This window comes from Benincasa hispida, chromosome 12, assembly GCF_009727055.1.
Source record: "Benincasa hispida cultivar B227 chromosome 12, ASM972705v1, whole genome shotgun sequence".
NCBI classification, from domain to species: domain Eukaryota; kingdom Viridiplantae; phylum Streptophyta; class Magnoliopsida; order Cucurbitales; family Cucurbitaceae; genus Benincasa; species Benincasa hispida.
This window is the reverse complement of record NC_052360.1, coordinates 55644787-55671436: the sequence shown is the minus strand read 5'-3', so window position 1 is coordinate 55671436 and position 26650 is coordinate 55644787. Positions and strand designations below refer to the sequence as shown.

The following is a 26650-nucleotide window of genomic DNA, read 5'->3' as shown; positions in this document are numbered from 1 at the left end:
ACTCTTTACTAAGTCTATACTTAGTACTTCATTTGGGGCTGAGTTTGATAAGGAGGTTCTAAATATTACCCACGAGTCTGACAATGTACCAAGGACTGGTAACCCCATGTATCTCGTCTTCGAACTTGATACTTCACCGCCATCATTTGTTTGATAAAAAAAATTATATTATTATAAGTTTTAGAAGCTCATAGTAACTCAAGCTTGTTCCACATATCATTACTAGTTTTAGGGGTACATTGCGAATGTAATAGGAAATTAGTTAACTAGAAACAATAATAATTATCATGCAAGTAACACAAACGATTTCAATGTGGAAAAACATCCTCAATGTGATGAGCAAAAAACCACGAACCAAGGTCAAAATCTCTACTATAATTAATAATAAGAACAAAAAAAGTTATTCGTAGTCACAACTAGAGGCATACATAAAATATATGTCAAGATCGATAACCTCGGCAACAAATGACAATAATAAAGAATAATAAATTAGAAAAGTCTCACTTGAAGTGACAAACAATTATCACTATAATCTAGTGTAATTTCTATTGTATAAATTGAAGTCTCTCGTATCAAGAATATATTGTCAAAATTTTAGGTGGATGGGATCACAAATCAACCCCCAAAGGCTGAAAATCTTTGTTGTTCGAAATGAGTTTTCTTAATTTTCTAAAATTCCTTTTAATTTTTCTTTCTGTCGTCAACCCTCTCTCGGTCTGCGTGATGTTACATCAACCAACCGACGCTGCGTTTGGTTTTATATCTGAAACCTAGTCCATAATATTGGGCCTTAAAATGGGCCTTCACATAGTGAAATAACACATCACATTGCAGGATGTCTATTCGAGTCTGACTCAATTATTTTTCAATTCTTATATGTTCAACTGAATTAGTCGATCCAAATCCATTTATCTTTTGGGGTGCACATTACCATGTGCCTCTTTTATCCTATAGACTTGGACTCCATGAGTTTTGAGCCTTGCATTAGGCAATTCTCAACATAATTATATTGATTAAAAATTGAAAATAGATTGCCATATATTTATTTATTTATGCCACCATTACGAGGCTAAAGGAATTTTACCAACACGCTGCTGGTGGTATAGATTGTAGGAGAGATGCATTTATTTTTTTTTAGGGTAATATCGTCTATATAATTTAAGCACTTATAAGTATCGCTTCAAGAATAAAATCAACTTTGCTTCAACTCTCATTCAACTTTTCATCATCACGATCTGATTCTACGTTCACCCATATTTCTGGAACTGCTTGTACCAGATTATGTACGGTCTCCACCACGTAATCCGCCTCCTTGCTTTTCCTTATCTTCCCCACCTTCATTAATGATACGATAGCATAATTTTGCCATTAAACTCATAATTTTGTATCTATTTGATTTTTAAACTTTCAATTTTATCTTTAACAAGTCATTGAACCTAAAACAAATGTCTAACAAATTCTTAAACTTTCAATCTTTGTTTAATAAGTCGTTGACAGATTTAACATGCACCTTTTAAAACTTGAAAGTTTAGTCCTTTATTTGAGTTCAAAAGTTTAGGTCGTTTTTTCGACAATATGTGGAAGTGGGAAGACGAGGATCTAACCCCTGATCTCGAGGTCAATAGTCCATACTTGATGTCAATTGAGCTTACTCATTTTGGCAAGTTTATGTCTTCATAGATATAAAATTCAATTTTATATACACTTGATCAAACTGTTTCTTAAATTTTTTTTTAACATATAAAGAATTGTTGGATACAAGATTAAAACCTATAAAATGTAATATTAAAAGTTCATGGACTAAACTTGTAATTTAACATGTATTCTAAAAAATTAAAAAGTTTACCGCATTTAAAAATTCATATTTGTTTACCGTTGATGCAAATACCTCATATTAACAAGAATCTAATTGTAATTTATATGTGATTTAAATTATGTTTTGAGCTAATATTGATGACGTGGCTCCACTATTTGGATGACTTCCATTAGAAATAATTAGGATACGACGATTTTATTTATTGTAGAGTAGAGGAATTGAACCTCCTAATCTCGAAGTTGATCAACCTTTATGTTAATTTTGGTTAGAATGATGATTCCAAATTCTAACTTAAATAAAGAAAAATTTCTAATACTATAATAATAAATATCCTTTCCATTCGATCTTCGATATATTATAAGATGAATAATAATTGAAAATTTCTTACTAATTGATAGGACAATTTTTTTTTTATATAACAAACCATCGTGAAATGCCATGTCATTTCAAATATATACATATATTTTTCCATACACAAAGGAAGGGATCTTTTAGACAACTTCCTCTGATTACGTAGAATATTAAGATTATTTACACGTGATTATGAAAGTAATAATTAAGCATTTTTTTTTTTAAAAAAATAATCGAACATATTCTTTATCATTTTTTTTTATTCTATGAAAGACAACATGTGTAACAACTACCGAGTAGAGAATAAAGTAGGAAAAGAAAATATGTGGTTAAGATTATACTACTTTAAAATCACGTTTTTATCCTTCAATCACCAAATTTATTATATTTAATATTGAAATCTTTAAAAAGAATATTTCTAAGTTAATAAATCTTTGAGAAATAATTTTTTTAATAAAAAATAATAAATAACAATTGATATTTTTATTTGATAATATATGTGGTGGGAAACAGAAACTCCATTATATAAGCTTTATGTTAATTGAGTTATACTCATTTTGAAACAAAAAAAAGCTATTTCGATTATTATATATCTTATTGAACTTATTCAACTCTAATATGTATAGTGTTGAAAATAGTGTTATTAATCTAGGGGCATTTATGTAATTGTGTAGGTTCCTAGGGTTTCCTACTGTCTATTTATACGTTTTGTCCCTGTGTATTCAGTGTATCAGATTAACTAATAAGAAAGATCTCTATATCGTGGTTTTTCTTCCTGTACTGGAGTTTCCACATAACTGTGCGTTGTTATTCTCTTTTCTTCTTCTATATTTTAACATGGTATCAGAGATAGACGATGAAACCCTAACCGTTATGGAAGAGAACCAACCACAGTCGTCTTCTACCGATGGAACTTCAAGTTTTGACATGAAGACAGACATTCGAGCAGCCGTGAAGGAGTGTTTTCAAGCAGTCCTACCGGAGTTGATTTCTGTCGTTCAGCTGCAGTCGATGGAGAGCCAGAGTCGATGGGAGCTATCGCGCCAGACAGAAGCCACGATCGGCGATCGAAACCAGGGCGACGCTGCCTTCGACGGTCGGACAGAGACGAATCCCATCGAGCCCAGCCGTGTCTTCAATAGTCGGATAGAAACGAATCTGATCGAGCCCAGCCGTGGGTTGCTGCCATCCGTGCCGATCGTGCTCGCGTTGGTCGAATCCTACGCACCAGGTCGGATCGATCGCCGTAGAGCCGTGCCTAGCACTTCGCTCGAGCATTCTAGCTGGCTGGTGCCATGTATTGTGCCGAGCAGATACGAGGACCATCTGAAGTAGCCGGCAACTTGTGGCTTGACCCAATGCCCAGATGATGTTAGACAACGGTTGGCTTATCTCCAACAATAGATTTCAGACTTGGATACGATGTTCGGCGCAAATCCCCAACCGGTTCAACTAGTCTATTCAGAGAATTCGATAAATTCATTCCCCTATTTTACCAAATGCTTCTTATTTATCTGGGTCGATGGGAAACTCTACAGGATTTCTTGTAGGGAAAAAATTAAATGGCTAGAATTATTTCTCCTAGTCCCAAACAATCAAAATGGCCTTAGAAGGGCGTCATAAATTTGGGTACTTGATAGGGGAGATTCCGAAGCTGGTACCAGGCGATGCTCAAAAAGGGATCTGGAAAGGGGAAGATTCACTGTTACTTGAAAATTGAAGAAGCAGAACATGTGTATGTTTTCATGGCTGGATTAAATCCTAAATTCGATGGTGTCCATAGTCGAATATTGGGTCAACGCCCTACCTTTCTTTCAGAGAAGTTTGCTCCGAAATACGGTTGGAAGAGGATCAGTCATGCGCCATGAATAATCCTATTACTACAACTGATGCAGTTGCCTTCATTGTAAAGTCGGCCAGTGCTGATGGCGATTAAACCCCAACCCCCCTCCCCCACATGTGTGTGAGCACTGTAAGAAGCCCTAGCACATAAATAACCAGTGCTGGAAATTGCACGGGAGACCTCCAAACAGCAGGCGACGATAGCCCCATGACAAATCTAATATTGGTCGTGCCCTAGTGAGTGACTTAGTAGATGAACATACTCAGAAGCAATCTTCTATTGACAGTAAGAACCGTTTGAGTATGGTTGGGATGAGTACTATTGCACAATCAGGTAATTTTCCTTCATTTGGCCTTATTAGTATAAATGGTAAAAAACTGTGGATTGTGGACTCAGGGGCCACAGATCATCTTACAAGTTTTTCAGATCTGTTTATTTCTTACAATCCGAGTGCTGGAAATGAGCGTATTTGAATTGCAGATGGATCTTTTGCCCCTGTTGCAGGGAAATGCTATATCTCCCCGTTTGGCGGTTTAGTTCTGCGTGATACTTTGCATGTGCCTAAAATCTCTTATAATCTGTTGTCTGTCAGTAAAATTACAAGGGATTTGAAGTGTAAGATAATTTTCTCACCTGATTCCATTTTGTTTAAGGATCTGAAATCGGGATGACGATTTACATTGTCCGGCACGATAGAGGATTCTATTTCCTTTTCGAAGATGCTTCCTCTAGAGATGATCATCGAACTGGGTTTATGTCATTAAATTTTTCTATTTCTAAAAATGACTTTATGTTGTGGCATTTCCGTTTAAGACATCCAAATTTTCAATATATGAAGTATTTGTTTCCGCATTTATTTCGCAATGTTAATACTTCCTCTTTAAATTATGATGTGTGTATTCGTGCCAAGCAAAGCCGTGTTCCTTTTAGGTCTCAGCCTTATAAACCCTCGAGTCATTTTACTCTTGTTCATAGTGATGTTTGGGGTCCTTCACCTGTTACCACTTCCACTGGTAAATGTTGGTTTGTCACGTTTATAGACGACCACACTCGCCTTACTTGGATCTTCCTCCTTACTGACAAATTTGAGGTGTCATCCATTTTCCTGCAATTTTATATAACTTCCGGGACTCAGTTCAATGCAAAGATTGGAATTTTATGGAGTAATGATGGGTAGAATTCTTCAACACCTCCTTCAGGGATTTTCTTATCTCTAAGGGAATTGTCCACCAGAGCTTGTGTGCATATACTCTGCAACAGAATGAAGTAGCCGAACGTTAAAACCGTCATCTGGTGGAAGTTGCCCGGTCTCTTATGTTATCTACCACTCTTCCGTCATATCTGTGGGGGGATGCCGTTCTTACTGCCGCCTATCTCATTAATCAGATGCCCTCTCGTATTCTTAACCTTCATACTCCCTTGGAACTGTTTAAAGAGTCCTTCCCAACCACTTGGTTAATCTTCGATGTTCCCCTTCGGGTCTTTGGTTGCGTTGCCTTTATTCATTCCCATGGTCCAAACTGCACAAAATTTACTCCTCGTGCTCAAAAGTGTGTCTTTGTTAGATATCCACTTCATCAACGTGGGTATAAGTGTTATCATCCGTCATCTCGTAAATATTGTGTCTCCATGGACGTCACCTTCCTCGAAGATCAACCGTTCTTTCCAGTTAGTCATCTTCAGGAGGAGAACATATATGAAGAGACTAACTGCTCCTCTTATGCTATTCCCTTAGAGTAAGCTCCTATTCATATTTTGTCTTAGCCTAGTTCTGAGCATGACAACCCGATCCTTCCTACCAACCAAGTTCCTTGTAAAGCTTACTATAGGAAGAATCTCAAGAAGGAAGTAGTGTCACCTGTTGAACCGGAACTGCCGGCTTTAGTACATGAGTCAGACCTGCCATAAGATCTAAGTATGTATATTCCTAAAACTAATGATGTTGATGTGTGTATGGAGACTGACAAATGCAGGTAGGATAAGGGCAAAGGAAGTGGTAATACTGAAAGTATGGGAAGACAGTTGAGAATGAAATGATTCTATTTAATGATGATGTAGAGGATACTACTGAAGTCCCTGATACACAGATAGTCGATCATGGTGAGGAGCTTGGAAAGTTGAAGGATCGTTATGCCTCGCTCGTTCTTCCTATAGCTTTGAGGAAAGGCACTCGTTCATGTACTAAATACCCTATGCATAGTTACATGACGTATAGTAATCTGGCACCCGAGTTCAAAGCTTTCACTACCAGTCTGGACACTATGATGGTTCCAAATGACATAAGTGTTGCGATGGAAAAACCAGAATGTCGGTCTGATGTTATGGAAGAAATGAGAGCTCTCGAGAAGAATGGAACTTGGGAACAGGTGGCTTTACCTGAAGGGCACAAGACAGTTGGATGCAAATGGGTGTTTACTATAAAATACAAGTCAGGTGGGATGATTGACCGGTACAAGGCTAGGCTTGTTGCAAGAGGATTTACTCAGACCTATGGAGTAGACGACTCTGAAACCTTTTCTCCCGTGGCCAAACTAAACACTATCCGAGTGCTTTTGTCAGTTGCCATAAATAAGGATTGATCCCTACACCAATTTAATGTTAAAAATGTGTTTCTGAATGGGAAACTTGAAGAGGAAGTCTATATGAGTACTCCTTCTGGATTCGAGAATCAGTTAAAAAACAGGGTGTGCAGATTGAGAAAGTTGTTATATGGGTTGAAACAATCTCCAAGGGCCTGGTTTGACAGATTCACAACCTTTGTGAAAGTACATGGGTATGTTTAAGGGCATTCTGATCACACTTTATTTACAAAAAGGTCGAGATCGGGGAAGATATATGTTCTTATTGTCTATGTTGATGACATTATTTAATCTAGGGATGATGATGTTGAGATCATGAAGCTCAAAACAAAGATAGCCAAAGAGTTTGAAATTAAAGACCTCGGTAAGCTAAGATACTTTCTGGGAATTGAAGTGGCTCGATCAAAGGAAGGTATATCAGTTTCTCAACAAAATACACTCTGGACTTACTAAAGGAAATAGGCATGACTGAGTGTAAACCTATTGACACACTAGTAGAGTACAATGCAAAGCTCAATGAGAAGAATGATAGAGTTCCTGTCAACAAAGAGAGGTATTAGCCGCAGTCGAGAAGTTGATCTACTTGTCTCACACAAGGCCAGATATTTCGTATGCAGTAGGTGTTCTCAGTCAATTTATGCAGGCTCCCTGTGAGGATCATATGACAGCAGTTGAACGTATCCTTCGTTACCTGAAAGGAACCCCTGGCAAGGGACTGATATTCAGAAAGTTCGATAAATGATCTGTTGAAGCCTACACTGATTCTGACTGGGTAGGTTCTGTTGTTGATAGAAAGTCGACATCTGGGTATTGTACGTTTGTCTGGGGTAATCTAGTCACCTGGAGAAGTAAGAAACAAGGGATCGTTGCTAGAAGTAGTGTTAAGGCTGAGTATAGAGCCATGAGTCTGGGGATCTGTGAAGAAATCTGGTTGAAGAAAGTGTTATCTGATTTCCAGCAAGATAATGAGCTTCCGATGAAATTTTTTTGTGACAACAAAGCTGCCATCAGTACTGTAAATAACCCGATTCAACATGACAGAACTAAACATGTAGAGATTGATAGATATTTCATTAAAGAGAGATTGGACAGTGGAAACATATGTATCTCTTATATTCCTTCAAATCAGCAAGTTGCAGATGTGCTTACAAAGGGGTTACTAAGACAGAGCTTTGATTATTGTGTAAGCAAGTTGGGCCTTATTGATATCCATACCCCAAGTTGAGGGGGAGTGTTGAAAATAGGGTTGTTAACCTAGGGGCATTTATGTAATTGTTTAGGCCCCTAGGGTTTCCTACTGCCTATTTATACGTTGTGCCCCTATATATTCAGTGTATCAGATTAATTAATAAGAAAGATCTCTATATCGTGGCTTTTCTCTATGTACTATGGTTTCCACGTAACTGTGCGTTGTTATTCTCTTTTCTTCTTCTATATTTTAACATATAGTCCACATGTCACAAATCATATCATTCATATAGTTTAATCACAACTAATATAAAGTGAGAGCTAAAAAGCTATTTCTAAGTTCAAGGTTTAATTAGATATTTTTGTTAAATATTTACCATTGAACTTAAAATTTAAGTCGATGAATTTAAGAAAATTTAGCATTCTCCGATTATCAACATGAAAATTTGTAATGGTCTCAACCAGTAAATATCAATAATAATTAGGAAAGAAATTATTAAATAGTTTAAGCATATGATCTCTAACTCCAATATCATATTAAGGGTGTGTTTAGAATACATTTTCAAGTGTTAAATTTAAAAAATAAGTCATTTTAAAAAAACTTGGAGTGTTTGATAATCACTTAAAATGAATTTTTTTTTTAAAACTTTTTTCTTAAATCAATCCAAACGAGTCTTAAATCACCATTATTCCCAAAATATTTAAACTAATAGATTAGGTTAATTAAATTCAATCTTTTAAAGACACTCTCACAATTTTAAATATAAGAAATTAAAATAAATATTGGGAAAAAAGATTTAAATGGTAAAACAGAAATTTAAAAGACAGGGGAAAGGAAATTTCTTACCAAAACAGTACGAAGACCGAGGGCTTTTCCAGCAGCGATGTTGCGCACGTTATCGTCGAGAAACAACTGGCGAACAACGATAAAACAAATCAACAAGGGATACTTAAAAGGTTTGAATTGGATTGTATTGAGGATATTTTTTAGATCAATTTGAAAATTCTAGGCGGTTGAGTTGATATCTAAGAGATCCAAATATAGTCTACAACTCAATTCAATCAAATCTTTAAAATTTAAGTTGGGTTATCGGATTATAACTTATATTTTTTTAACTAAAATATATAAATTTACATACAACAATGACTAATAATTAAAATCTCATAAAATTCAAATATTAATACTAAATATATATGATATTTGTTGCACATTTTAAACAAAGACAAATATTATAATAATTCACAAATTAATATACAAAGCAAGCAAACTTTAAACAAAGAGAATACATATATAAAATTCGGGTATGGTTGGATCAATCAAATCTTTTTTTAACCAACCCACGATCCAACCCAACTCAATAAACATAGAAAAAGTATAACCCAATCAAATTTAAGAACAAAACTAACTCAACTCAACTCTTATATTTTGGATTGCATAATTTAGATTGTTTAGATTGTTGGATTATTTGAACATCCTCAAGACGGCTTTTTGTCACAAAATACCACAAATATTATGTAGTGATGACATACCGTTCGACGGGGGTCAGCATTAGCGACATCAAGAGCGATTCTTATAGCGTCCATCGATGGCTTTAGAATGACTGGAAACTTGTTCGGCCGAGTCATCTTGAAAAGATTCGGATTCATTGTCTCGAAACATACAATCTTCTCAAAGCAACCCTCTAGGCCGAGTTGGGCAAGTACTTTGGTTGCATGGTTTATATCAGAATTTGTGAATATCTACTAATTCAATAAGGGATTATCAATATTAATTTAGAAAAAAAAAAAACCGTTGGTATCCTTAAATTTGGATTCTAATTTTCATTTACTATTTAGGTTTGAAAATGTTACATTGAATTTTGATTTCAGTTTTCATTTGATATTTAAAATTTTAAAATGTTACATTCGAATTTTGTTTCCAATCGATTTTAAGTTTGGAAATTTACACGTATATTCTTTTTTTTTTTTTTTAATTAAATACTCACTTTTAGTACTTAATATCTATTAATTAATTTAAAACAATTACATTAGATTTTAATCTCAACTAAATTTCCTTCATACTAATATGGTTGGTTCGTAAGCCGTAACTATAACTTACGATTTTTCTAAGAGGAATGGTGAGTAAGAGACGTCGAAGCTTAAGGTCTTGTTTGATCCACTTGTACGGCAACCTCCCATGCACAAAACTGACAAAACAACACGTCAAAACAAAACGTTATAGTTGATTTTCCTAAATCAGTATTTTTTTTTTTCTGTTCTTAAAATTTTGGCTTACCCATGGTAATCATCTGGATGGATGTCATAGCCCAATGCCTGTAGAAAATTAAATATACAAAAATAAAAAAATAAAAAATGAGAGACATACTTTAGGCCAGTAGTTCCTCTAATGGAGATTGTTGGGAGAATTATAAAGTGTTAGGAAAATGGAGCCAAAACTCCAAGCCCATTTCATTTGTTACTTAACCCATAAGCATGTTTTTATTGGTTAATTATGAAAGTGAAAATAACCTTAAATATGGAGGTGACTTATGAAAGAAGAAAAATAAGAGGCTGTGGAAATTAACTCTGCTCAAGGTTTATTTGCTTTGGGCTTTGTCCCATTTGGCTAAACAATATATATGTGTGCTGCAATATGAAGGAAAAAATGCAAGTGAGTGTGGAAGTGAGTGATTATTAAAAAATACTGTGTATTTTTCTCCTTTACATTGAGATTTCTTTTATTGTTTATTCCAAATTATAGAGTTGTAGTATTGAAAATCAAATAGTTCGTGTTCGACTATTTGAAAGAGATATGTAGCATGAGTTTGAAGATTTTTTTCATTTTCCATCATAGTACAACTTCCAATCATAGAAGAATGGATATAGTCTTGAGTTTAGGGTGAACCAATATATTTTTTTTCGTGTCGTTCTCTTTTTTTTCTTATCCACTTTATTTACAATTTTATAATCGATTACTTATTTGGCTCTAATCTGTGAAGTGGGAGTTTGAGATATAATTTAGTTTATTGTGCATTTATTTATATCTCGTATAAATTTCCAACACAAATATAATAGAAGAAATTTGAGTAATATTGAGAAACAACATGTAAAGAAAATAGATTCAAGTCCTCTGTTGTATGTACTTCTTTTATATCAACTACTGATGTAATAAATATTTTCGGGACTTGTCCACTCTATGAGACAACAGTTGAAAAATTTGAAAAAAAAATGATTTTATTATTATTTTAACGTAGACAATCACACACAACTCTTTATGGAAGGATGTAATACTGTTTAAAACCAAACGAAGAATCGATCCGACTGAACCGACAGTGATTGAATAGTTCTACAATTGGGTCAATCAGAATCGGTTCTATATTTTTAAAAACCGACGAGTTGGTTGATCGGTCCAATGAACAAAAATCGACTGATCGACCAATTCTATTGCATCTTTAAAGAGAGACAGCAAACTCGTAAAGAAATGAATTGATGAGATAGCGAGAAAACCGAGGACTAAAGTTTCAAGAAAACCTTAGCTTATTTTTCTCAAAATTATAGATTAAATAGATAAATAAATAACCAGTGCATTAAATGTTTTTGAAAAAAATCAAATCACTTTTGTTTTCTTTTATCTCTGGGTAATGTAGCTTAAGGCGTACTTAATCTTCCAGTAATTTCTTTATACAAAGTAGAAAAAACAATTAAAAAAATTACCATATGGCAAATTTTTATTAGTGCAATTTGGGCTGCACAATAGATGAGTACAACTCACATTGCACCCAAGTTTTTTTTATCCCTCTTTCCCTCCCCTAATCTTCACCCTTCTATTTGTTCCCATTTCCTACCTTCACTCCATTTCTACTCTTTCTTTGTTGAATTTCGGCAAAAATTAGAATAGTAGTTGTCCTACATTGGAAATATTCAAGTATGTGATTAGTTTCAAGTACTATAAAAGGAGTACATGAGTTTGGTTTCAAATCGTCCTGGGTTAAGGCATTTAAACTTGAGTGTGTTAACTCTAATCAAATTTTCTTTTTGTATTATCTAGTTTGAGTGTAAGAAAATGTTATGAGTGGTACAAAAGCTTTGATAAAGTGTTATTATATTGGAGTCGAGAGAAAATTATGTGATTGTAACAAATTTTCATATAGTGAATTTCTTTTGGTGGGCCATGGTTTTTCTCCGATTTTGGAGGTCTCCACGAAAATTCTTGTTTTTCTTTTAGTTTTTAATTACTTCGGCTCATTCCTGTAGTATTAGTAAGATGTTTTTTCAAACAAGTGGTATTAGAGTTTTAGGTTAGTATTTTCTTGAATTTTTCAGTATACTTTGTGCTTGCAGTATCGTTTGAACTTTCTCATAAAAAAAATTCTTGAAACGTGCTATAATATTGTGAATTATCTGAGTTGTTCATTATTTGAAGACTTGCTAGGCGTGAGCAAATGTGCCAAGCTTTATGAATCTAATAAAGTTGGACGAAAAGAAATTTGATGGAAGGATCTACTTCAACTTATGACAGGGACAAGTCAATGATATAATCATACAATTTGGGTTACCCACATGCAAATTAAATGGTGATGGTGATCTAATGGAATCCAAGAGTGATTCCAAGATAAGTTCAAATAAGAAAGTCTTCAAACAAAAGATAAACTATTGTGAATGCAGACAATATGAGAACATGAAAAATAGAGTAGGTTCGCTCAAGGGTTCTGGATTGGATATTGACGTTTTCTTTCTCATCAAGGAAGACGATAACTTCCTCTGAAGAAGATGAAATTAACCTTGATGACATGTCTGTTTTACCATGATAGAGGATGTGTTGTTAGTGATTCTATAAGTTCGCACACGCCAATTGACTTAGTGGCTATAAAAGTTGCAATGTGTGTGATGGAAGTTATATCGGTGTTTGAAGAACTTGAGCCAAGTGAATGGAAGTTGCACCATAAATTTGTACATGGTTTATCAACAAGTGATAAAAGGAAAAATCTTAAAATGTGAAATTCCATGTGATCTACTCTTTATGGTGGAGTAGGGTATAGTTCTCTGAGTTGAGAATATGATTGCCGGTGAAGACAATGGATGCAATAGAAGCTATAGATTCTTCATGTATCTTGCCAAGGTGAAATTTATTAGATTTCAACAAAATATTAGAAAACTAGTTGTTCCACATAAGTAATGAGTTCCAAGCATTATAAATGAAGCCTATGACCTTGATTTCATATCGTCCTAATTAGAAACACTTTAAGCTTAGATGTGGTAACTTTGGTTAAATTCTTTTTTTGTATTTTCTAGTTGAGAATGTAGAAAATGGTGTTAGCACTGAGCAGTACAAAAGCTTCGAAAGAGAGCTTTTGTAAGTCGGGGAGAGAATTCTATGTGATTGTAGCAAATTTTCACATAGTGGATTTCTTTCTTTGGTCAAGGTTTTTCTTATAGTTTTGAGTTTTCCATTTAAATTTCTTATGTTTTTTTTTCTAATTTTTCAATTGATTTTGCTTATTATTGTGGTAATAGTGGGTTTTTTCCCCAACACTTTTCTTTACACTCTTTCTTCTTCTCCCTTCCCTCTTCAATTCACAATTGTTTCCTATTTTCTATTGTTGTTGTTATTGTGTCTATGGTTTCTCTGTTGTTGCCATCATGCTTACGACTTTTGTTGCCACCATCGAAGTTTTGTTGCCTACCTAACATTGTTGGGTTTTTAGCAAAATGTTAGAAATGCAGTTGTCCTACATAAAAAAGATTTAGGAAAGTCATGGGCTTGTCCAACATTGAAAAGGTTTAAGAAAGTCATGAACTTGTCCTATATCAAAATGGATGAGGAAAGTCATGGGCTCCAAGCATATAAAAGGAGTCTATGCCTTTGGTTTTTAGTCGTCCCAGTTTAAAGCACTTTAAGCTTGGGTGTGCTAGCTCTAGTTAAATTCCCTTGACGTATTTCTAGTTTGAGTGAGAAAAGGGTATGGGTAGTCAAAAACTTTGAGAGTGTGCTCTTGTAATTGGGATTAGGGAGAGAATTATTCTATGTGATTACAAATTTTCACATAGTGGATTTCTTTCTGGTGGGCCGTGGTTTTTCTCCAAGTTGAGAGTTTCCCATGTAAATTCTTGTGTTTCCAGTTTTATTGCTTTCTTTTAATTTCTTTATTATTTTTCTGCTTATTCCTACGATAGAAGTTGGAGTTATTTCCCAACAAGTGGTATCAGAGCGTTAGAATTCGTAGTTTTTTTGAATTTCTAAGTATGCTTTGTGGTTGCAACATTGTCTGATCTTCCACATCAAAAAAGAATTTTTGAAACAGGTTGCAATATTTATGAAAGTATAAGTTGTTCACTATTTGCTGATTTTCTAGGAGTGAAATAGATGTGTGTCAAGCTTTATGAGTTTGATTAAATTTGATGGAATGATTAACTTCAACTTGTGGCAAGTGCAAGTTAAGCATGTGTTGATGCAACATGGATCATAGAAGTACATGTTAAGTAGTGATGGTGTTCTAGTGCAGTTTCAGAGTGATTCTAGCAAAGATTTAAAAAGGAGAGTCTTCGAGCAGGTTCGTTAAAGGGCTCTAGATTGGATGCTGACGGTGTCTTTCTCACTAGAGGAGACAGTGACTTCCTGTTGAGCCTACTTCTGTGAATTGATGAAACTTTTAGCCCAAATGATGAAATAAAGTGAGGCCCTTTTTGCTGATCCAAACCGAGAGCCCAGTTCTTTGCCCCAAAATTTTTTTGGTTGGTATAAAACTTGGCTATTGTGTGCCCATAATTTTTCTGCTGATGCCTTAAACATGGTCTATCCCACTGTTCTTTGTCTGATGGAAAAATAAAAGAATGACTTTCTTTCTAATGGGTGTTTATTGCAAAATTAATTTTTCTCTCTTTCTTGTTCTTTGATTCTCTCGTTCTCCGCCTTCTGTGTTCTTTTACTTTCTTTTAACCCTAATGGTTTCTTGTTTGATCTGAGCGACTGCTTTGAGTATACGATGGAGGAGTCTTGCAATCGTGTAGACAATGGCAGAAAGAAAACGTAAAGGAACATGCAATCGTGTAGACGATTGCTGAAGGAAAAGGTAGACGATCGGTCGATCTTCTAGACGATATGAAGAAAATAGTAAACGATCATGTTATCTTGTAGACGATGAGAAGAAAGGGAAGAAAGGCTCAGCGATGTACGTGGTTTGGCTATTAAAGCTTACGTCCACAGGAAGGAGAGAGTTTTATTCATGAAGCTAAGTCACAAAGTCTTTTTCTTTAAAGATCTTTCAAGTTCTTCTTGAAGCTATGTAGTTGTTGTATCTAAAAATTTGTAAATGATGAGTATTTATACTAATTCTGATATAAGTAGTTACAATAACTAACTGTAAAGATTAAAGAAATGTGAAAAAAGCTTCTTGAATGTTGAATGTATGAGCTTATAATCTTCAAATCTCCACCTTAAGCTCAACATGCAAGCTCTTCTCCTTCAGGATTTAACATGTCTTCACCTCTTTTCAGGAAGCAGAAACCCGATCTGCCCAAGACAATTAGCAAGCTTGAGTTTACTCACAGGTTTGGTAAGCATGTCCGCTGTGTTCTCGGTGGTATGAACTTTTGGCACCTCGACTTCTCCTTTCTCTATTCTATCTCTTACAAAATGATACTTGATATCTATGTGTTTGGTCCTTGAATGATACAGAGTATTTTTGGAAAGGTGAATGGCACTTTGGTTATCACAGTAGATTTTAACTACTGTTTGATTAATATCAAAGTCCTTCATCAATCCTTTTAACCATAGTGCTTCCTTTATTGCTTCTGATAGAGCCATGTACTCTGCTTCTGTGGTTGACAATGTTGTGATTAATTGTAAATTTACTTTCCAACACAACAAGTTAGGACCAAATAAGAATAGATAACCTGTTAGAAATCTCCTTTTGTCTTGGTCACCTGCAAAATCTGAATCAACATATCCATATAGCTCTAAATTTGATTCATTAGTACTTTGATATGTTAATTTTGACTGTTTAGACCAAATTAGATATCTTAAAATCCATTTTGTTGTTTCCCAATATCTTTTTCCAGGGTTAGACATGTATCTACTAACTAAACTAGTGTTGTAAGATAAGTCTGGATTAGTAGATATCATTAAGTATATTAGATTCCCTACTGCTTGATTATAAGGAATTAATTACATTTGAGTCAAATCTCTTTTGGTGAGTTCTCAGAGGAAAGTTTAAAGTGTGTAACAATAGGTATGGTGACTGGTTTTGCATTTGTCATATTGAATCTGTTTATTACCTTTTTATAGTAGCTTAGTTGACTTATGGTTAGGGTTGAGGATGTTCTGTCCCTTTAAATATCTATCCCAAGGATCTTTCTAGACTGACCCAAGTCCTTCATGTCAAATTCTCTCTTTAGAAGATTTTTTACATGAGTTAAATCCTCCTTAGATTTTCCTACTAGTAACATATCATCAACATAGAGCAATAAGTAGACTTTGTCCTTATAGGTAGTAGAATTAATATAAGAACAAATATCATAGGAACTTCTTTGAAAACCTATACTCTCTATGTAGTCATTAAACCTTCTGTACCAGCATCTAGAAGATTGTTTTAGACCATATATTGACTTATTTAGGAGACAGTACAGGTCTTCCTTACCCTTTTCCTCAAACCCTTTAGGTTGAACCATATAGATAACCTCATCTAAGTTTCCAGGTAGAAAGACAATTTTAACATCTAGTTGATCTAATTCTAGATTATACTGAGCAACTAGAGATAAAAGTAGCCTAATAGAGGTTTGATTACTACTGGTGAAAAGGTTTCAGTATAGTCTATTCCTTCTCTCTAAGTAAATCCTTTAGCCACTAATCTTGCCTTGTACCTAGACTTTTCTTCTTTGGTAGAACCTTCCTTTAGTTTATATATCCATTTAGAGGCTATAGGTTTACAACCTTTAGGAAGAGGAGCTAGGGTCCAGGTATTATTGGTAGTGAGTGACTCCATCTCTTAACACATAGTTTGAATCCAAGACCTAGCATTAGGGCAGTTCAGTGCCTTTTCAAAAGTGGTTGGTTCTTGGTCATTAGGAGCTATTGTGGCATTTAGAACTAGGTTTATACAGTTATTTTCAGTATACCTCGCTGGAGGAACTATCACTCTTCTTTTTCTATCCCTAACCAAGGAATACTGACTTAAATCAGGTACAACTTTAGTATTCCTAGTGATCTCATTTGAGGCATCCTCTTCTTCTTCTAAATCTATAGGAGGGTGGTTAGTGGAAGATGTTGGGGTTGATGCCCTAAAGTCTCAAGTCCTGTAGTTTTTAAATAGTATGTACGAACACTTTTGTTGTTAATATATGATATTTACTTCACATCTTGTATTTTGCTCGGTTAATTGTTTTATTTGCTTTACCACAAACCAATAAACATAAAAACCATGATTATCTGTATGTGACTCAAGCATGTATGTGGTGACATACAAGTGGATCATGTCTTGAGTGATAACTAAAATGTTCTGTAGTAAATGGATAAAGGAGGGAAACCTTATCCTGGTAATGTTATGGACGCGATCTGCTTTGTGGAATGGTCACAAGTGTTGTGATTTGTCACAGATGGTCTGATCCTAATCATTCGTGTTGGGGACATGCGAGCAGGGGCATCCTATACAAAGAGTTTGTATAAGACCTGACCACGAGGTGTTAACGTCTTGTTATATAATGTCGTTCATGACAGAGACTTCACTTCACTAGGATGACCATAGGTAACATGACCTCAATCCTGAGTGAGTTGGGAACTTCTACCATTGAAGGCGATCCTTTGATTTGTATGGGTACGAGTGGCCAGATCGCTGATTCAAACCTACCATTTTGGGGATTTGTCTAATTTGGGAGCTGGGAACTCAGCTACACAAGATGGAATTCACTCCTTCCCCGAGGTAGGGGTAAGTAGATAGATGGCTCCTTTAAGGGCTGATTCCGGGGCTTGTTGGCTTCACACACATTCTCTTAGCCCAAGAGGTGTTCACACATAGTTAGACTATGTTATATTGTTTTAGAGGCTCTTTATTTATTGGAGTGTGTATACAGGGGCAAATATTGGCCTAGCTGTACTTACGAACGTTTGTGAAGGGTCATCGTACTCATGATTGTTTATATCGATCACAGAAATATATCTGTGGTAAGAGTTTTAGTTTGCTTTAGTGGAATCATTGACAGTTAACGGATGGTGGATTTCAAGGCTAAAGAGTTTAGTCAGCTATTCACGTACCATTGGAGCTTCGAGCCACAGGTTCATTAAGTCCTCTGGTAGCTTGGATAAAGTCGAGAACCAGTGTTTGGGTTAATTTGAAATGTTTAAATTGACAAGAAGAAGTTCAACTATATATGATATAATTGGACTGGTTAATTATATATGATATAATTGGCTAAATATATGAGATAAATTATTTTGGAGGAAATTAGATATAAATATGATTTATACCAAGTAGAGGAGAAAATACTATAGTAGATATGTGATATCAAACTATAGAATATAAATATAATATGATTATATTTATTTATTAATTAATTGATTAATTATATGATAATTAACAAATTCTTCCACGTTCGGACGTGGATAATGGGCAGCGTTGGTTACGGTAACCAGCGGGTTAAAAATGAAAAGAGTTTTCATTTTTTGTATCGTGCATTCATTTTTTTCGACCGCCCAAAAGAATTCGTGAAAACGATTGCCCGAGAGCCTATACGATAGTAGCTCTTCCATCTAAACGATCGTCTACCTCACGATTTCTCTAAACAATCGTATACGTTTTTCCTAAATGATCGTTCAGCTTTTCACACGATTGTGTAGCTCCTCTATGCGATAAGCATTCTTGCTATACGATAGCACTGTATTATCTCCCACTTGCTTATCGTCTACACAACTCATTATCTTTCGTCCTCTACCAAATTCACCAAAGCCCACTCTTTGGGTTTTCACTCCGAGAATACCCGGGGTTCGTTAGTGGTGGTATCATCCCCGCTGCAGTGTTCGTGTTTGTATTGATCATGCTGTTGCAGTCGATGTTCCTACCGAGTGTTGGTAGATCTGTTGGAGGGATTCGCTGGGTTAGGGTTCAGAAGTTCGAAGAGTGTCTTCAACTGGTATGGAACCCTTTCCTTGTTATTCTTTTTATTCTGAGCATGTCGATAATTAGATTAATGTGCATAACTATATGTGTTGAATATATATCTTTTATATTTCAGTCACTATGAAATCGGAGCGATTTGAACATGCTCATGGAACTCTCGGTATGAGATCCTTCAAAAGAAACTTTAGGTGACTCCACCTCAATTCTAGTAGTATTAGGGCTATTAGAAACTTCATAGGATGTCTTTTCCTTTTGCATAGACATTTCTTTTTCTCTGAAAGTGACATCTCTGCTTATAATAAATCTCTTTTCAATAATGTTCCACATTTTAAATCCTTTTACTCCCTCAGAAAACCCTACAAACATACATTTTACTGCCCTAGATTTTAATTTTCCTTTATTTTGATAAATATAACCAACACATCCAAATACCCTTAGGTTTTCTAGGTTAGGTGGGTGTGTGGTTCATTTTTCTTCAAGAGTCAAAAAATTTAGGGAGAAATGTGGACACTTATTTAATGTGTACACTCTTTAGCTTGCAGCCTCTGCCCAGTAATTTTCACTTAGTATTGCATCTGATAGGAGACATCTAACTCTTTCCATGACTTTTTTATTTAGTCTTTCAGCTACTCCATTTTGTTTAGGAGTGAATCTAACTGCCCTATGCCTAGTAATTCCTGTTTCTTTACAGAATTTGTTAAACTCTTCACTACAAAATTCTAATCCATTGTCAGTTTTTAAGTATTTAATTTCTTTAGAAGTTTGTTTCTCTATCACGAATTTCCATTCCTTAAACCTATCAAACACTTGGTCTTTAGTTTTAAAGAAGTAAACTCAACTTTTCCTAGAGAAGTCATCAATAAAAGAAAGTAAATACTTTGAGCCACTTAGGCTAGGTGTAGGAGCTGGACCTCATAGGTCAAAGTGTATATAGTCTAGGATAACTTTTGTGGTATGTTGTGCTTTAGTAAAACTTTGCCTTGTGGCTTTCCCTAAAACACAGTGTTCACAAAAGGTTAGATCTTTTGAGAGACCTTTAGGAAGAATTCCTTGATTAGATAGGACTTCTAGGCCTTTAGCACTTATGTGAGATAATCTTTTGTGCCATACACATCAGCATTTGTGATCTCATTTGTGGTGGCTACATAAGCTCTCGCCCTCATCTCAACTCCTTTGACCACAAATAAGTCATTTATCTTTTCCCCAACTAATATTACTTTAGAGTCCTTTAGCACTTCAAGAGTTCCTCCTTTACCCCTGTATTCATACCCTATAGCATCTAACATACCTAAGGAGATTAGATTTCTCTTAAGTAGTGGAACATATCTTACATTCCTAAGAAGTTTGATAGTTCCATCCTTAAGTTTCATGGAAACAGAGCCAATGCCTTCTATTTTACAGCCTTGGTTGTTTCCCATATAAACCATTTCTCCTTCTGTTTCCTTAAAGGTGTTAAACCAAGGTTTTATTGAGGTCATATGGTAGGTGCATCCGGAGTCTAAAACCCAATCATGTTTTCTTAGAGGGTTTACATGATTAGATTTGTCTAAAGTTGAGGCTAAAGCATTTGAGTAGATGAAGGAACCTTCTACAACAGATGCTTCAGGCTGTTTGCCTTTTGAATCCTTTTCTTTCTCTTGGTTCTTTCTCTTTAAAATAAAACAGTCTTTTATTAGATGTCCCTTTTTCTTACAGCACTTGCATTTTATTTTCTGTTTTGATTTATTTTCTTCTGGGTTATGAGAATTTCTGTCTTTAGAATGGTTTTGCTTAAAGTTTCCTTTTACAAACAGACCTTCACCACTAGGTTTATCCTTTTTTATCAATCTGTAGCTCAAGCTCTCTGGTTCTTAGGGCTGAGATTATGGTGTCTGTGCTTATACTATCCCTTCCATACTTTAGAGCATTCTTAATTTCTTTATACGGTTCAGGCAAACAGTTTAGAAGCACATAGGTCTCATTTTCATCAGCAAGTTTTTCTCCTAGAGTTTTAAATTTAGTAACTATATTCTTGAACTCATCTAAGTTGTCAGTTAGAGTTTTAGATGAATCCATTTTAAATGTGAAGAATTTCTCCCTAAGATACATTTTGCTAGGAAGGTCTTTAATAGCATACAACTCTTCTAGCTTAGTCCATATTCTATATGCAGTTTCTTGATCTAAAACTTGTCTAAGAACACTGTCACTAAGATTAAGAACCAACATACCGTAGGCTGCCAGCTCCCAATCTTCCTTTTCTTGGGTCGTCACTGTGGTAGGGAGTGTTGATGGATCAAGGAGGGCTCTGTGGGCTTTCTACTGGCCGAGTATCACCTTGATCTTGGCCTTCCACAGTCCAAAGTCTCATTTGCCATCGAATTTCTCCACCTTGAACCTTGTTACTGACATTTTGGATGAATAACTTGTGTCTTGATTCTCCAAGAATTAAGATCTTGAATGCCTATTGCTCTGATACCACTTTGTTGGGCCTGCTTTTGTGAATTGATGAAACTTTTAGCCCAAATGATGAAATAAAGTGAGGCCTTTTTTGGTGATCCAAACCGAGAGCCTAGTTCTTTGCCCCAAAATCTTTTTGGTTGGTAGAAAACTTGGCTATTATGTGTCCACAATTTTCGAGCTGATTCCTTACACGTGGTCTGTTCCACTGTTCTTTGTCTGATGGAAACATGAAAGAATGACTTTCTTTCTGATGGGTGTTTATTGAAAAATTAATTTTTCTTTCTCTCTCTTATTCTCTGATTCTCTGATTCTCTGCCTTCTGTGTTCTTTTACTTTTTTCTAACCCTAATGGTTTCTTGTTTGATTTGTACAACTGCTTTGAGTATACGATGGAGGAGTCTTGCAATCGTGTAGACGATGGCAGAAAGAAAAGGTAAATGAACATGCAATCGTGTAGACAATTGCTAAAGGAAAAGGTAGACGATCGGTCGATCTTCTAGATGATATGAAGAAAATGGTAAACAATCGTGCTATCTTGTAGACGATGAGAAGAAAGGAAAGAAATGCTCAGCGATGTACGTAGTTTGGCTATTAAAGCTTACGTCCACAGGAAGGAGAGAGTTTTATTAATGAAGCTAAGTCACAAACTCTTTTTCTTTACAGATCTTTCAAGTTTTTCTTGAAGCTATGTAGTTGTTGTATCTAAAAATTTGTAAATGATGAATATTTATACTAATTTCTGATACAAGTAGTTAGAATAACTAACTGTAAAGATTAAAGAAATGTGAAAAAGCTTCTTGAATGTTGAATGTATGAGCTTATAATCTTCACTTCCTTTGAAGAAGACGAAATTCATCCTTGTTGTATATTCGTCTTACCATGATAGAAGATGTGATGTTAGAAATTTCACAAGTTTGCACATGGGCATTGACTTAGCAGTTATGCAATGTGTGTGGTAGAAGTTGTGTCGATGGCTAAAGGAATTCCAAGTAAGCCAAGTAGATGGAAGTTGCACCATAACATGGTTTATCGGCATGTGACGAAAAAGAAAAATCTTGGGAGGTGGTATTTCAAGTGGTCTACTTTTTATGACGAAGTAGGTTATAATTGTATGAGATGAGAATTATGATTGTTGGTGAAGATAATGGATGTTATAGAAGTTGTGGATTCTTCAAATATCTTGCTAAGGTGGAATTTGGATTTTTTGACAAAATATTAGAAATGCAGTTGTCCTATATAAAAAAAATTTAGGAAAGTCATAGGCTTATCCTACATAAAAAAAGTTTAGGAAAGTCATAGGCTCCAAGCTTATAAAAGGAGTCCATGCCTTTAGTTTTTAGTCGTCCTAGTTAGAAACACTTTAAGCTTGAGTATGCTAGCTCTAGTTAAATTCCCTTGATATATTCTCTAGTTTGAGAGTGAGAAAAGGGTGTGAGTAGTTAAAAGCTTTGAGAGCGTGCTCTTGTAATTGGGATCGAGGAGGGAATTATTCTATGTGATTGTAACAAATTTTCACATAGTGAATTTTTTTCTGGTGGGCTGTGGTTTTTCTCCGAGTTTGGATTTTTCCACGTAAATTCTTGTGTTTTCAGTTTTATTTCTTTCTTTTAATTTCTCTGTTATTTTTTATTTTTTTTTTTTTTTGCTTATTCCTGTGGTAGAAGTGGGAGGTATTTACCAACAAACATAATTCTTTCTACCACCATTTTTTGTCTTCTTACACCAGCTAGTTGATCATTTGATGCTAGTACCCTCAATAGATGTTGTTAGTTTTCGTAAAACGAAAATTGTTATAGTTGGTTCGATGATGACCTACTGATGATCACCCTTAAGAGGGTGTTTTTTTCTAAAGAACCCAACTTTAAGGAAACAACATGTGTTTGATTAAAAGACACAACTCTATACCAAGAAATATTACTATTTGGATTACCACAAAGAGTCTATAATTACATAGTTTTCTTATCATTTTATACACACTCAAAAAATAAAACACACATATACATATGTTCAAAGAATGGTTTCTTTATTTCTTTATTATTTTTCTATACAATTATTCATATACTGTAGTGTTTGTTAAATCTTGTGGTTGAAATATTACATTCACATGTTAATCATCTTTTCTAACCTAGGAGACAACTATTCATGACACCTTCAACACCATAGAGAGAACGAAATTATCTTGAGAAATCATGTATTTGTTGAGTTCGGATTAACCTCTCTCATCATTTCATCATACTTTTAAGTAAAAAGTTGTCTAGCTCATACTACTTTATATTGAAAAGTTGAGTTCAATTTTTCACAACTCTCTTTTGTCAATTTGCTCTTAGAAAAGCAAAATATATAGATAAATATGAGAAAGTGTAGAAGGAATTGAACGAAATGTTGTGTGTGAAAAAGTGTTGGTAAGAGAGATTTAGAGTATGTTTGGTTAATTTTTTAAAATAAGTCATTTTGGAAATTGAAATGTTTAGCAACAACTCAAGATAGTTTTTTAAACGCTTTTAAAGAGCATTTTAAATTAATTTTATCAAAAGAATTTAAATAAAAACGATTTCTTTGAAAAACTCTTTTTATTGTAGTCATTTCAAAGAGAGCCTTATAAAAATTTTTAGATCTAATGAATTTATGACACAAGTTAAACATCTCTTCAGATAACAAAAACATGAGGAAATTTGTACAGTTAACCTATTTTAGAGACCCAAAATGTTAAATGACTTATTCTTTTTAGAAAAATGTCAAATGACCTTCTATTGATGTCATGGTTGAGTAAAGTTATGAATATGTCCTTGATTTATTTATTCGTCTTTCCTCTTTCATTTTTTGATGCCTCTTTCCTTCTCGATGTGACCACAACTTTTTTGGCGAACCAACTTTGGGGAAACTCTTTCCTTTTTCTCTTTCTTTCTTTTTCTTCTTTTTTGACATACCAGCTTCAGTGAAAACTCTTTTTTTTTTTTTTTTTTTTTTTTCCTTTTTTCCTCGTTCTTCTTCTTCTCTAACAATGAACCTCTCAACTTGGTTAGATTGAACAAAATCCCAAATCTAGCATAAAACAGAAGGAAAAGAAAAAGGTGAATGAAATGAAGAGAATCGCGTAATTGGGAGGGAGAGAGCAATGGTATTGAAGATGATTGAGCCCTCCCAAGAGAGAGTGAGATCCAGAGAGAGCGAGAAATATAGAGAGAGAAAGTGATTTATGAATGAGAAAAGGAAGAACGAGAGATAGAGAGAAAAGATTGATTTATGAGTGAAAAGGGAGAGAGATAGCAAGAGAGACCGAGACTGAGAGAGAAAGCGAAATTAAGAAAGAGAGCAGGACTAAAAAGAGCGAGGGATATAGAGAGAGAATATTGATTTATGAATGAAAATAAGAAGAGAGAGAGAGCGAGAGCAAGACTAAAAGAAAGCATGAGCGAGATGGCTTTTTCGCATGCCCGAATATATTTTGATAATTTTACCTAAATTTGATATCAGTATAGGGTGATTCGACATTTTTTTTTGTTTTTGAAAATATAAATCATTTGACATTTTTGGTGCAATTTTTGAGACGTTGGACAACTTTCCTAAAAACATGTAAATTTTGAGTTTTGATAAAAGAAAAAACATCATCTCATTTAAAATTAGAACTTAATATTAAAATGCAAAAACATAGATTAAAATGGTTAATGAGGGAAATTACTCGCAAACCAGCCAGGTTGCCACCATATGTCTCGAAAAGCTCTTTCCGAAGAATGGAAGCTTTAGTTTCTGGAATTCCACATTTCTGGATGAGAAAAACTGTCAAAAACCAACACTACTACTCAAAATCTTGAATCAATAAATATAAAATTTAAAGAAAATCCACAAAAACATGGGAAGAAACGAAACAGATGTCTGATACCTTCGATGTTTTTATTGACAGCATCAGCAATTCCAGTGTTGAACGGGTACAGAGTATCATCCATGTCTGTATGCAAAAATAGAGTTGCAAAATCTGAAATCTCAACTCATGGAAATGAAGATAGAGAAGAAGAAGAATTTACCGAAAAGGATGCAGTCCAAAGAAGAAGCCATGGAGGTGAAGTTGAAGAAAAACAGAGAGAAACAGAGGAAAACAGAGACTTCGAATGAAGAGAGGAGGAAGAAGAAGAAGCAAGATAAAAAGCAGAGGGATCGAATATTTTATTTTGTTGCTACAACTTTCTAAAATATTTATTTTAATACATCAACATTGGAGGATAAAATTATTTTGTTTTGGATCATTTTTCAATAAATCTTAAATTTAGTTTTTCAAATTAGTTTTTAGAATTGTTATAACTATAATAATTATATCTAAAGTATTAATAAATATAGTACAATGCAAAAAAATTTGTAGATATTACAAAATTTAGATATAGCTCTGTGAATCTATCATTGATAGATTATATCGTTGATAAATTTTATTATATTTTTATAATTTATTTTTAAAAAATATTGTTATACATTTAATTATCGAAAAAGAAGACGTTATGTTATATCATGGAATGTGATATGAAACAACTTTAAAAGTGTTACTTAGTGTAATTATCTTTAACTTTTATCGAAATTAGTTGAAATAATTATAACAATTTTCAGGTAAGAAAACATATTATGTGACTACATTTCCAAAATCTATAATAAAAGGCTTATATATAATATATTCAAAAGAGATCATGAGAACATTATCTCCATTTTCTCATTGCATAATTTAATAATACATATTTTGTCTTTTGTTACAATTATTTGAATTGAAGTGGGGTATAATTTTGTTTGTGAATGTAATTTAGAATAGATATGAAATCTCATGATCTAACGGTAGAAATATGCTTGAATGAACATTCACATCTTTTGTCTTGTTACACCTATTTAGATGTGATTCAGAATAGATATGAAATCTTATGATCTAACATTAGAAATATGCTTGAATGAGCATTCACATCTTTTGCCTTGCTACACCTATTTAGATCATAAATATGACACATCAAAATCTAACGATAGAGATATGTTTGAATGGAAAATCATGTCTTTTGTCCTATTACAACTATTCTGATCAAAACAGTGTATCCTTTCGTGTAATGAATGTGATCGAAACCATAAATATACAACATCGTGATTTAAGAATGAAAATATGTTTGAATGGAATATCACATCCTTTACTCCTTTATAGTTATTTAGGTCGAATTGGTTATGTGACAGAGTGATGTATCCTTCTGTATATAGGTATAATCTAGACTATAAATATGAATATCACGATCTAATAATATAAATATGTTTAAATGAACAATTACATTATACGCACTTTCAAATATTTTTTTAGTACAACAATTGCAGGGATGGGGTGTTAAATTTT

The 26650-nt window shown here is 34.2% G+C and overlaps 1 protein-coding gene across 1 annotated transcript; it reads right to left on the bottom strand.

Annotated features, from left to right (window-relative positions):
* Window positions 1-1003: 1003 nt before the first annotated feature.
* LOC120092612 (uncharacterized protein C24B11.05-like) lies at window positions 1004-25452 on the bottom strand (the record flags this gene model as incomplete). Its single annotated transcript, XM_039050753.1, has 8 exons — window positions 1004-1335; window positions 8625-8690; window positions 9308-9517; window positions 9876-9963; window positions 10053-10090; window positions 24983-25080; window positions 25184-25249; window positions 25326-25452. Coding segments are annotated over 8 exons (825 nt in total), but the record flags the coding sequence as incomplete, so codon positions are not given.
* Between the last annotated feature and the right edge of the window lie 1198 nt (window positions 25453-26650).